General features: G+C 43.4%; 1 protein-coding gene and 1 long non-coding RNA gene across 2 annotated transcripts; both read right to left on the bottom strand.

Annotated features, from left to right (window-relative positions):
* LOC109714136 (NADH dehydrogenase [ubiquinone] iron-sulfur protein 3-like) lies at positions 4,219-4,746 on the bottom strand. The gene has a single exon (XM_020238582.1). The coding sequence runs from the start codon at positions 4,744-4,746 to the stop codon at positions 4,219-4,221; it is 528 nt and encodes a 175-aa protein (XP_020094171.1).
* Positions 7,956-8,421, bottom strand: LOC109714022. The gene is made up of 2 exons (XR_002217234.1): positions 8,233-8,421; positions 7,956-8,069 (listed from the first exon to the last, which is right to left on the bottom strand). It is a non-coding gene; the product is annotated as an uncharacterized LOC109714022 (long non-coding RNA).

Consider the following 14,227-nt stretch of genomic DNA (forward strand, 5'->3'; position numbering starts at 1 on the left):
AATTTGGGCTCGATGTGTTGTCGTTTCTTCTCCCTTTACAGTTGCTTCCTTCACGACACTTCATCTCCTACTTAACCCTTCTTCTAGATGGAATATTGGACCACGTGCATTGTTGTTCCTTCCTTCTCCTCTCCCCACCATTTTCTTCATTGCTACTTCATTTCCTTCTATTTAACTGAGCCCATGTAATATATCGAAATCTTGGTAGATATTATTGGACTTTAGCCAAATTGAGTAAAGCATCGAAGAGAAATAGTTGGACAAGTTTCAATTAGCATTGCAACAAGGTTGGAAGGGTTAAGAGTGAGTTTAAAAGAGTTAGAAAGGTTTTGGTATTGATCGGAGGAAAATAAAATCGAAAAGATGCAAAAATTTGCAGTTTGGGCATTTTGTACCGGTACAGCATCAATGTTGTACCGGTACACATGTGGTAAACCGAGAGAAGCTGCTCTTGGGTTCAGTTCTGCGCGATCGTGTTACCGGTGACACCAAGACCTGTACCGGTACACTTTGGGTCTAGCAGCAAGTTTTAGTCTGCTGCAATTACAGATTTTTGGGGGGCTTGGTTGCTATTGTTGCAACCTATAAATGACCTCAACCCTCCCTCTGGTTCACAGCAACAGAAGACACTCTCTCACACCTATTTTCTCTCTTTCTCTCTCTAGGAATCTCTTTCCAAAGGCAAGAAAGAGACTAGGAGGTGGATTTTGGTGGAGATTTGGTGGATTTGAAGGGTTTGAGCTCTCCTATAAGGTGGACCTTGTAGTGCTCTTGGACTAAGGTGAGCTTTTATGCAAGAATGGTCCTAAGGTTTGGATTTACACCCTAAGTCTTGGAGTTTTGATTTTCTTGCAAGGCTAAAAGCTTAGTAGAGGCCTTGAACCTATGAAAATTCATGGTTTCTTCAAGTGCTCTTATGGTGAACTTCTAGCGTTAGCTTTAGATGCCCTAGGAATGGTTCAAATGGCTTAGAAATGGTATTAGAGAGTTTTTTGGATGGTTCTAAGCTTGTTTTTGCTTAGCTCCAAGATCAATCCAAGAAATCTAGCAAAATGACATTATTAGGGCTTCAAATTAGGGCTTTTATTCAAGGTTGGTTTAAAAGCAAATTAACCTTATAGAAACCTAATTAGGGGTATAACGAACGCGTTGGTGCGCTCGGTTCGACAATCCGATGAGTGTACATGAAGATATTGATAAAAACGCCATTTTTGGTACAGATAGCCGCAGCACGCGGGATAGGCGTCCAAAAATTCCAATAATTGAACCGTAGCATCCTTACAACTATCCAAGATGGGGGGTGCCTTTCGGAATCATCGGATTCCCTTCTATGTCTATGTTACCTTTTATTGAGCATATATGTGAATAGTGTCATTCATGCATGATAGGATAGTTGGCATGTGAATAATGGTTAGAACTTCAATATTATGCTTCTAACGTAGATGAACATAGTGATTGATAAAGAACCATATAGGACATGTATATTGGAACCCTATATTTGTGTGAATGTGACATCGGACTATGATAATAGTAAACGAACGTGACATTGACAATAAAGACAAGATTGTCATTGAGAAATGAGTTGTTAAACATTGTTTAACCTATTGTGGCATTAGGGCAAGAGTAGCCTAGAGAGTGGCAAATTTGATAAGGTTGAAATCTATCATTTATATAGTGGCATTGTGGCTAGTGGCTATACGTTCTCAAGTTGAGGATCGGATCGATACTCATATCGAATCTTGGCTTGGGGGTGGTAGCGCAGTCCCTGAAGACGGTCCCTCGGGTGGAAGTGCTTGGAGCCTCCCCGAATAAAAAAGGATTTTGGGTTGTGAGTTATTGGGGTTAACAAGNAGTGTGGCTATACGTCCTCAAATTGGGGATTGGATCATACTCACATTGAGTCTTGGCTTGAGAGAGGTAGCTCCCCCTCAAGCGGTGTGTTCCGAAATCGACACCACGAGAGCGCGGTCCCTGAAGATGGTCCCTCTGGTGGAAGTGCTTGGAGCCTCCCCGAATAAAAACCGATTTTGGGTTGTGAGTTATTGGGGTTAACAAGGTTAACCGGTATGATTGGCTATAAGCCAAGGTATATTGTGGAAAGAGCATGCATGCATATTCATCATACATATGATTATCTATCTGTTGACAGTTTTCTTGTAGGCATAGTATTAGTATTAGTATGGTTTGCTATTTCCTTTCTTTGAAATACTTATGCCTAAATAGACCTAGTGGGTAAGTCGGCGAGGTCGGTGGCCGAACCTACTGGAAACTTCGTTGTAGTTCTTACACCACTAACCCTACAGATCCGAGCGCGAGCGGGGCAGCGGAGGATCGAGGCAAGGGTATAGCGCCATTTTCGGGTAGGGTAGGCTCGGAGTCAGAAGTCCTCTCTTTCCCAACCAAATAAGCACTTTTGCAACACCTTCCTTCCCGCGGTCAAAACAAGACTTGCAGATAACAATCAGACCTTACCAGGGACAGGGACCAGACTATAGAGCCTAATTAATTAAAAAAAATTCGGGCTTGCTTTCTCAATTCACATCTATGAGCGATGATTCCTCTATCTCTTGCTCGCTTCGATCGGACTCTGACAGCTTAGGGAAGAATGATGGGTCGCTAACAAGGCCCCTAAATGACCGCTTAGAGGGCCTACCCATTTTTTTTTCCCAATCCGTCACTTGCTCGTCTCTCTCTCATGAAAGATTTTCTCTCCTCTCCCGGCGGCTTTTACTCATGGCTATAGCCAGTTGCTAAGACGATTCCCATTCAAGCATTCTCATTCAACGGTCTATCAATGCTGCTTGTTCCAAATTCCTTTCTTTCCACTAGTCCAACCCAAAATACATGATTGTTTATAACTTTTATATCACTTGATCAACAAAATAAAAGCTGATACGTACATGAACAAAAGGGAATGACTATAAATGTAAAATCCGGTGGCCACTAGCTATGGTCCTGCAGTTGCCATGCATCGCCTCTCTATTGACCCCGCGGTCAAGCCCGTCAAGCAGGCCCAAAGGCGATTTCGTCCAGACTTGCAAGGACAAATCGTTGCGGAAGTTGATAAACTCATTGCAGCAGGATTTATTGAGGAAGTCCAGTAGCCGATCTGGTTGGCGAATATCGTCCCAGTCTTCCCTTCTCTGATCGGTCCTGAGGATCCTCATGGATTCTCCTTCCTGTTTCGTCCAATCTTTTCCTTCTAATCACTGGCTAATGCTCAGCCATTGCTAATTCGAATTCTATTCCATTTATCATTCTTCTAATTCTCGAGCGGCAGTTCTACTGGTTGCTAATTACTTTCCTTCCTGTTTGTTAAAGTTAACCACTTGCCTGTATTTTCCCGCGATATTTAGAAACTTCCTGCATCTGGCACTAATTCATTTTTAACGTCTAATTAGATTAGATCGGGTAATCATTCCAATTAAGAACAGAAGCTCGTTGCAGTCTGTCGCTTTTGACCACTCGGCCACTCTCCCCATCCCGGGCCGACGCCCCCCGATCAGGGTTCCTGAATAAGAAGGATGGCGGCCTTCGTTCTTAAGTTAAGAAGATTGAAGGGAACTATTAGATTAGCTAGCGTTCCGGGAGAATAAATAAGGTCATTTAGTAAGTTCATAACAATTGCTGTAAAGCAAGGGGCAAAGCTTCTACGACAGCTTCCCCCTCATTGCCATCGTCGGCCTTCCCCAGCTCCCCTCCTTCGTCCCTTCTGGCTAAGCATCTTTCGGCGGAGGAAAGGAGGCGAGACCTCGCTTCTGGCGAAGTAGCGAGTTCATGAGCAAGTGAATGAACGAGCTGCGAGTGAAGTGCAACAGTCGTAAGGCGAGCCATGTTCCTAAAAGGAGTGACCATCTTTTCTTCCCTTCTACTGACACTGAGCGAGCAGCAAGCGTAGGCAATAGTTTCTGTAGGGGTGGGGCGCAAGCAAGCCTTTTCAGGCTCCGCTAGCTAGCTAGCGTACTCTTCTACTATCAATGAAATCGAAAGAAAAGAAAAACCAGTGCCCTTTCGTATAGATTGAGACGCAGTACATTTTTCTTTACTTCTTCCATAAACGGAAGAATGGAAGGAAATCGTTCGATAACACTTCTTCCTTATTTGAAGAAATGATATCCTCGTGGAAACTCTTTCATTTCATAGAAGTTCTTCTTCTTAAGAAGCAAATAGCATTTCCTATTTCTTTGTCCCCTGGACTAGACCTATGTTGATTCTGAATTATCCGTCGCTACGCTGTTCCCAAGGACTAGCAGAATCGAAATAGCGAAATTCTTGGGTCATCTCAATGGGTTCAGAAACCACACGTTTCTCTGGATCATCATAGCGTACTTCCACATATCCACTCAGAGGAAAGTCTTTTCGTAATGGATGACCCTCGAAACCATAATCTGTTGATATACGGCGTAAATCCGGATGATTGATGAAAGAAACACCAGACATATCCCATACTTCTCGCTCCCACCGGCCGGCTGATGGAAATGGACTGACTACCGGAGATATTCGTGTTACTTCGGCTGCACTTGTTTGTACACGAAAGCGTGAGTTATTCGCCAACCAGATTTGACCATTTTTCTTCCTGACTGGGACGATATTCGCCAACCAGATCAGATACTGGACTTCCTCAATAAATCCTGCTGCAATGAGTTTATCGACCTCCGCAACGATTTGTCCTTGCAAGTTTGGACGAAACCGCCTTTGGGCCTGCTTGACGGGCTTGACCGTGGGGTCAATAGAGAGGCGATGCATGGCAACTGCAGGACCATAGCTAGTGGCCACCGGATTTTACATTTATAGTTATTCCTTTTTGTTCATGTATCAGCTTTTATTTTATTGATCAAGTGATGTAAAAGTTGTAAACAATCATGTATTTTGGGTTGGATGATTATGATGTAAAGAAATTATGAATGAAAAGAAAATGAATGTAATAGTTTTAGTTTACTTATATTTGGTTAAAATGTAATCAAATATTATGTATGTGGTTCCTTGTAGTAGTTTAGAGCTTTCGCTTATTTTGTTGCTTGCTCTCGTGCAAGCCTTGTATAATTGCAAATCTCATTGTTTGATTGCTTAATTATATTTGTTGCTAGAGCCTTGGGCGAGCAGGGGAGGCCATGTCCGTTCGGCGTCTGTTGACGTGGCCCGAATCCGACCAAATTGGCGGAGCTCGGGGCGTGACAGCCTACCTATTGAATCCCCTCCTGATGGAAAATTGGTCCCGATGCGTTGTCTTTCCTTCTCTCCTGACCTTTGTTTTCTTTATGATGGACGATTTGATGCTAACACTGAAGAGTTGTTCTTCGCCGTTTCCACTACTTGCCAGGGGCTATTTAATAAAACTTCCATCATCACTTGCTTTGCTGTCAGGGTTGTCTACTACTCTAATAAGACCTCCACCATCACTTGCTCTGTTGCCAAGGTTGTCTATTCCTCTACTCCGGTATCTGACGTTTTGTTTGTGTATTAAAATTTGCCTATTGTATATATATATTTTTAAAATGAATGTGTTCTCTTTGACCCAGAAAATTGACAATAGTGGCTACAATGGTCATCCATTATCACTTGTTTAGCCAAAGATTCTTCATTGATTTATATCTTGTATTTTGTTTGTGTTCTTCGATTTACCTATAGTATACATATTTCTTTTATATGAATGTTATTCTCTTTGACTCAGGAATCTGTAAGTGGTTACTTGCAATTGTCGTGCTTTTATTGGCCTCTACGAACATTTTGTATTGAATTTGTAAGCTTGTAATAATTGAGGGGCTAAAATGCAATTTTTTCTTTTATTTTAATTAAAGTACGATGATTTCATCAAATTTAATTTTCATGCTTTTAAGGGCCTCTACTGTTCATTGGCACGTGTTAGTGAGGTATTATTGTCGTCCTTGTGCATTTAAGGGATTCGAAATTTTTCAGTGGAACCAAACAAATTTAAGAAAATGACCACCTAGAAATCAAGTTATCATTTTATTTGACTTTTTACATAATTTTTGAAAACAAAGAGTCCTATATACAAGTACATTAAGAGATGAAAGTCTAAAGCCAAGTTTTGTTGAAATTGGAGTTTCGACGAAATTACGGGCATCCTAACTTGGCGCTTGCACATAGATTTCGTGTGTAGAAATTATTTTGTAGGTGTTCCTTCAGAATTGTCGCTCGTGGAAGGGGCTTCAACACAAAAAATATCCTGAGGAAGGATTGTCTTCACGATTGAGAGGAGGTGGGAGGGCCGTCATGCAATTATTGCAGCCCTAAATCTGAGTGGGATGAACCAAATCGATCAGCTTGGTTCCCAAAATCTGATCCAATCCTTTTTCTTGTGCAATTGTTTTCTCCCCACCTCTGATCTCTCTCTCCCTCTCGTCTTTCTCTCTCTCTCTCTCTCAGCCCCACATGAGCCTTCACCTCTCCCCACCATCTCCATGCACAACACCAGCGGTCAAATGTTGGCACGCCTCAAGGCCTCAGTGGAAGCTTACTAGGGCACATGCACAGACTTATCGTGTACACAAGGCCACCGTTGTAAGCACAAGGCGTTTATAATCAATCGACAATATCTATCAATAAATGATATGCACATCCTACAAGATGGATAATCAGAGCATATAACATAAACTAGAACTACTTTAAACATTTGATATACAACCATCCATCATACAGAATCATAGATTTCTACATCACATAGCTCCAACATGGAAATAAAACTTCAAATAAAATACCCCTCCACATAAGGTATATCTCCAACATATAGAAGAAGAAATTAATAAATCTCACATACTATATAATGTCCATCTCTCATATAACACCTAAAATGAAAGTAGATACAATGAGACAACCTCTTTGAATTACAAGGCGAGACAGCTTTAGCTAATGGTGACACCCTTGCCGTAATCCTCAGACTTCCCTTTCTAGAGGGCTTTGACAAGTAAAAACAGCAAATTAATGGGAGTCAGAACTATGAAATATAATTCCTAGTGGGTACCGCTGCTAAGAGAGGCATACTACTCTACTAGGTTAACTAAGGCATGTGTAATACTATGAACCGCTAGAATAGAAATAACTAAAATGAAAGAGCTGTAACTGTAAGCTACTACTATGCCTCCAAATAGTAAAGCATCAACTATATGAACCCAACTACCATGTATTCATCAACTATTTAGAGAAGTTCAAGTATCCATATTTTACCCAATCTCTTAATAACTTATACAAAGTAAAGTCCTAGCCTGTGTTGTATGTCATGGTCTTGTGGTAGTTACCTCTATGGCGCTATGACTCCCCCACAGCATCCCAATCTGACCTCGATTGTTGCCGTTCTTGATCTCATACAACATGCACAAGCATATGCCCGAGAAGTCTAGCGGATTTGACATTTGGATCTCACACAGTGCACATAGGTACACCTAAGAAGTCTAGCGGAATCATCGCATTTGATCTTATATAAAGTGCACATGTAACACTCGAGAAGTCGAGGGGAATTGTCGCTTTTGATCTTGTATAGAGTTTATATGTTTGCGCCCAAGAAGTCACCGTCTATTCTCAACCTTGATTGTCAACCTTTCTAAGTTCCATGACATCGATGTTCAATTAGTGTCTCGAATACTATGTTTTCCAACCTACGCTAGATGGCACTAGGTTTATTAACACATATATGTCAGAGAATGTCATTTTTCTTGTTGTCCAAACCTACATGATTCATCATATGTCTAGTTCTTGTACCTTGGTAGAAATTTATCTCAAGTAAAATATATTTACATACATACCATTTTACCAGTTATGCTACCCTATAACATGCATAAACTGTATATTGCTATAGACATTAGAAGTGACCATTCTACTTTGGTAATGCATTACCCACCTCGATTTACTGTAAATTCCTTATAGACACGTAATTAGGACTTCGTAAATGAATTGCTTCTCTCCAAGTCAATCTGCCAAAAACCCTCAAAATCAGCTCAAATCTTCAAATTGGCCGCCAATACTTTATTGTTCCTCAAATCTTTGCTATCTCACGAGTTTCTCCAATCTCCAATTAGAGTTTTCAAGGGTCAAAATATTTTTAAACCCTCCACCTAGAAAAACCCCAATTTTGATCTATGGTTTCACAAAACTTCAACAAAATCCCATTTCAATGGCAAATCTCTACACTTTATAGCCTAAATTAGCTAGGATTTGCCAAAATCCCTTTTTCTAGGATTAGATCCAAAATTTTGACTCGAAATCTCAAAAACCCACCTTCGCTTTTGCTTCTCCAAGCTTTTTCTTGCCCAAGAAGCTTGTTCTCCTCCTCAAGAAGCTCCTCCAAGCTTGCTCCTTTAAGCTCCAAACTCTAGGACAGATTTCCTAGAGAGAGGAAAAGAAATGGGTTGACAGAGGAAGAGAAATATTTTCTCTTGGTCGTGGGGAAATAGCTGTGAAAGGGGCTAGGGTCCCCTTTCATATAGTGTTGCAACAATTGCAACTAAAATTCTCCAATTGTCACAATTCATAAACAACCAAAATCTATATATCACAATGTTGAGTATCAATACTTAACTTCCTACTACCTGTGTCACACCCCGAGCCCCACCAATTTGGCCGGTTCAAGCGCGTCGAACAGACGCCGGACGGACAGCACCTCCCCTGTCTGCCCAAGGCTCAACAACAAGATCATGCACAAGAATTTGCCTAGGTAAAATTCATTCAACATACATGGTGAATGCAAGAAGCACCACAAGTGCTATACAAGTAAGAGCAAGAATCACGAGTACATACAAGTGAATAAAAGAGAGATATAACCTAGCTATTACATCACATTCAACATTTACATTGATTGGATTTACATTTCCATCTCCCAAAAATGAATACATGATCCTCTCACAAACATAATGCTAGCTATCCAAAATACATCATGTCTATAAACATGCACACGAGGGTGCTCTAGTACAAATAGAAAACTCTACTAGTTAGCTAGGGCGCTACGCCTTTACCGCGATCCTCCCCCGGAACGCTCGCACTCGGCCCTACAACAAAGTGGGGTGAGAACTATATAAATATAGTTTCTAGTGGGTTCGGCCGCCGACTCCGCCGATCTTCCCACTAGGTCTAAGCAGGCACATATAGATAGATAGATAAATATGAAATTACAACTATGCTCTACTATGCCTTCAAATGCAAGCAATGCATGGAATATCATCTAGCAACAAGCCTACTATCATGCTAGTATGCTTCAACAATATCATGAACATAAATACGAACATAGTTATGCAATCCACTAGGCTACCCCGCCTAAGATGGTATGAATGCAAGTCCACTATGCTATGAATACAAGTCCACTAGGCTACCCCCCTAAGATCTCAAATCTCATAGATACTCACACTACAAATCTAGTAGGTGAAGAGGTGAAGAGCTACCCCGCTCTTCGCCCCGACTGATATCTTAAATCTCACAGGTGAGGAGCTACCCCGCTCTTGTCACGCCCCAATCCCCACCAATTTGGTCGGGTTCGGGTCACGTCAACAGACACCGAACGGACAGAGCCTCCCTTGTTCGCCCAAGGCTCTAACAACATGTATAAATAGGCAATCAATAAGAGATTTGCATATATAATACAAGGCTTGCACGAGGGCAAGCAACAACGGAAGCGAAATCTCTAAGCTAATTAAGCAACATACATGATATTTGATTACATTTAAACTAAATTCAAGTAAAACTATTACATTTTTCCATCATATCTTTTTACATTTAGTCATCCACCAAATACATGATTGATTACACTTTGCATCTCTAAATCAACAAAATAAAGTTGATACATGTATATTAAAAAGGAATGACTACAAAATGTATAGTCCCGGTGGCCGCTACCTACGGCGCCAAACCCTTGCCTCGGTCCTCCGCCGCCTCGCTCGTGCCAGGACCTGTAGGGTTAGTGGTGTGAGAACTACAACGAAGTTCCCAGTGGGTTCGGCATTCGACCTCGCCGACTTACCTACTAGGTCTATTCAGGCATAAGTATTTCAAGGAAAGAAAAGTAACCGGTACTAATGCATCTAATACTATGCCTGCAGAAGAATATCAGTGGATTCAAATACTCAATGCGATAATAGGAAATGCATGCATGCTCAAATCACAAATAAGCTTTGGCTCTTACCCAATCTTACCGGTTAACCTTGTTAACCCCAATAACTCACCACTCAAAATCCCTTAATAGCGGGGGACTCGAACCTCCCTAGGGACCGTCATCTGGGGGACTTTACCACGCCCAGTGGTGACCAACTCCGGAGCGCACCGCTCGAGGGGGAGCGACCTCCCTCAAAACAAGACGAAATGTGAGTATCGATCTAATCCTTAACTTGAGGATTCATAGTCACTAGTCACAATGCCAATGTCATGATAGGTCGCTACCCATTCATTCTTGCCACTCTCAAGGCTTTACCTTTGACAATGTCACAATTGGTTAAACTATGTTTAACGGTTCATCTCTCAATGCCAATCTTGTTTCTATGTCAATGTCACCATTGTTTTCTATTGTCCAAGTCCAACCTCACATTCACACAACTTGAGGGTCCGATCACACATGTCCATTTTGGTTCTATCATCCGCTATGTTCAACTACGTTAGAAGCATATAAATGAAGTCAAACCAAGTTCCACATGTATCTACCCTACTATGCATGAATGGGTATATATAAACATATATGCTCAAGAATAGAGAAAACAGACATAGAAGGGAATCCAATGATTCCGGCGTGCACCCCCCACCTCTATTGGCCGTGTGGGTGTAGAATATGAAGGCTCCCGCACTTTACGAAAGCCGATTCCGCACCCTATAATCAAAATAGTGCCATATTAGGCCCCTTTGTACATGAGCTATACTCTAACATTTTCGCAACGTTAAACGGAGTTGTCCAACGTGTTTAGGGCACCCCCAATTAGTTTTCTACGGGGTCAATTTGTCCCCGAAAAATCCTACGGCAAAAGCCCCAATTTTCAAGCCCTAATTTTGTCATTTAGGGTTTCCCCATGAATCGATCCCAATCCTAAGCAAACAATAGTTTAGAATCATCTAAGAAGCACTCTAGTAAGATTTCTAGACCCTTGGTACCAACCCTAGGGCTCCAAACACCAATTCCAAGGATTCACCATGAGAGCACTTTGAGCTCTCATGGGTACCATGGTATACATGGCTCAAAAGAGCCTCTAAAGCCTCTAGGGAGCACAAAGCTCCAAATCTCTAACCCAAAATCCAAACCCTAGAGGAAAACCTTACAAAACTTACCTCTAGTCCAAGCTCCCCCAAGATCCTTCTTGTTGGAGAGCTTCTAGAACCTCCAAGGCGCCAAATCCACCTTCTTCTCCAAGTTCTTCTTCTTCTTCTCCAAGCTCTAGAGGGGTTCTAGAGAGAGAAAGAAAGGAAATGAGAGAGGAGGAGAGAAATGGTTGTGAGAGAGAGGGGATGGGCCATATATAGTGTTGTAACAATTGCACTTAAGCCCCTCCATTTGTTTCCCCTGATCTGCCCAGACTGGGCATTTTTCGCCTTCGGGGACTGGTCTCCCCGACCAGGGACCGGTTCACGAACGTGGGTGTTCCAGGACGTAATCAAAATTTTGAGTTTTTCAGCTATTGCGCAGCGAGGGGCCGGTCTGCCCGTCAGGGACCGGTCTCCCGAGGACTGGTCTCACCACCAGGGACCGGATGCCTCAGGACTTCCTGGCAGGCTACGCGCACGGGGACCGGTCTCTCCTTCAGGGACCGGTCCTCGAGAGCTCAAAATCTGGGACTTAGCCAGATTTTCAGATTTGCTCTCCGGGTCCCTTTTAGCTCCGTTTATGAACTCTAATGCATTTAGGGTCCATTCTAACTCGTTCAATTCCGCGTTCCGCTCGTTTTAACGGAACTCGGCACGATTTACGAGGGATGTGGTATGTTACATTCTCCACCCCTAAAATTTAGTTTCGTCCGCGAAACGACTAAGATTGGAATTTAAATTTCTTAACTGACTTCGGATCCTCGAAGAGGTTGGGATAACGCTTCCTCATTTCGCTTTCGAGCTCCCACGTTTCTTCCCGGTCATCGTGTTCGCACCAATGAACTTTAACATACGGGATTTCGCGGTTCCGAAGCTTTCGCACCTCCCGATCGGCAATATACGCTGGGAACTCCTCATATGTCATATCCTCTTGAAGCTCTATCGGTATATACGAGAGAATATGATCTGAATCATAGACATACTTGCGGAGTTGGGATACATGGAATACATCATGTACTCCCGCGAGTCTCGGTGGTAATGCCAACTTGTAGGCCACCATACCAACTCGTTCCAAAATCTCGAAGGGTCCGATATAGCGGGGACATAATTTCCCGCGAACACCGAACCGCTTAACTCCTCGCATTGGCGATACCTTTAGAAATACGCGGTCTCCTACCGCGAACTCAATGTCCTTTCGTCGCTTGTCGGCATAACTCTTGTGCCGTGACTGTGCCGTCACCAACCTTTGTCGGGCAAGGCGGACTTTCTCCTCCGCCTCTCGCACCACATCGGGGCCAAGAACCATTTCCTCGCCCACGTCGCTCCAATGTATTGGCGAGTGACACTTCCTTCCGTAAAGGGCCTCAAATGCCGCCATCGCAATACTTTCTTGATAGCTATTGTTGTATGCGAATTCCGCCATCGGTAAATGATCATGCCATCCACCCTTATACTGAAGCACACACGCTCGAAGCATGTCCTCAAGTATTTGAATTGTCCTCTCCGATTGACCGTCACTTTGAGGATGGAATGCCATGCTAAAATCGAGCCGTGTGCCCAATGCATCTTGCAAGCTCTTCCAAAAATGAGATGTGAACCTAGGGTCCCGATCCGATACAATAGATACCGGAACCCCGTGAAGCCTCACCACCTTGTCAACATAGACTTGAGCCAATTTGTCTCTCGACCAAGTAATGTGGATCGGCAAAAAGTGTGCCGATTTGGTCAACCGGTCCACAACTACCCAAATCGCATCGTGTCCACCTTGTGATCTAGGTAGGCCCGTCACAAAATCCATTGCGATATTTTTCCATTTCCACACGGGTATTGGTAGATTTTGTAACTTTCCCGCCGGAAATCGACGTTCCGCCTTAACTTGTTGGCACGTGAGGCACTGCGCCACGAACTTCCCGATGTCTTTCTTCATGCCGGGCCACCAATATTGTAATTTCAAGTCCCGATACATTTTGGTGCCGCACGGGTGTATACTGTAGGGAGATTGATGCGCTTCTTGCATAATCGCCTTCCGAAGGTCGTCGTCCTTGGGTACGCACCAACGATCTCGATATCGTAGTGTGCCGTCGGTTCCAATGCCGAAATCATCGGCATTACCGCTCTCAACTTTACTCCGCACCTTTTGGAGAAATTCATCCGACGCTTGTAGTCCTTTAATCTTCTCCAACAAGGTTGGCTGCACAACCAGGGTGGCAAGTGTTGCCGGCACTCCCGGCGCCACAATCTCCAGGCAAAACCGTTGCATCTCCCTTTGCAATGCCGGTTGGGGCGTAACTTGCGTCGCCAAATTTTCCGCCGACTTTCTACTTAGAGCATCGGCCACGACGTTTGCTTTCCTGGGGTGGTAGAGGATCGTGACATCATAATCCTTGAGCAACTCTAACCACTGCCGCTGTCGCAAGTTTAGCTCCTTCTGGGTGAACAAGTATTTGAGACTCTTATGATCTGTGTAGATCTCATAATATTCCCCATACAAGTAATGCCTCTACAATTTTAGCACGAATATAACCGCCGCTAGCTCAAGGTCGTGAGTCGGGTAGTTCTTTTCATAATTCTTTAGTTGGCTCGAAGTATAAGCTATGACTCGGCCGTTTTGCATCAAGACACACCCGAGTCCCACGTACGAGGCATCACTGTACACGACATAGCTCTCTCCCGGCGTCGGCAAGGCAAGCACCGGAGTAGATGTTAATCTAGTCTTTAGCTCTTCAAAGCTCCGCTCACACTCGGGGCTCCAAACATACTTCACCCCTTTTTGCGTAAGGCGCGTTAGTGGAGTCGTTATCCTGGCGAACCCCTCCACGAACCGCCGGTAATAGCCCGCAAGTCCAAGGAAGCTACGAATTTCTGCTACACTTGTCGGGCGAGGCCAATCTCTAATCGCCTCAACTTTCTTTGGGTCCACCGAGATGCCATCTCCGGATACAACGTGGCCCAAGAAGGTAACCTCCGAAAGCCAAAACTCGAATTTCTTTAATTTTGCGTA

The sequence above is a fragment of the Ananas comosus genome, linkage group 8 (assembly GCF_001540865.1).
Source record: "Ananas comosus cultivar F153 linkage group 8, ASM154086v1, whole genome shotgun sequence".
Classification (NCBI taxonomy): domain Eukaryota; kingdom Viridiplantae; phylum Streptophyta; class Magnoliopsida; order Poales; family Bromeliaceae; genus Ananas; species Ananas comosus.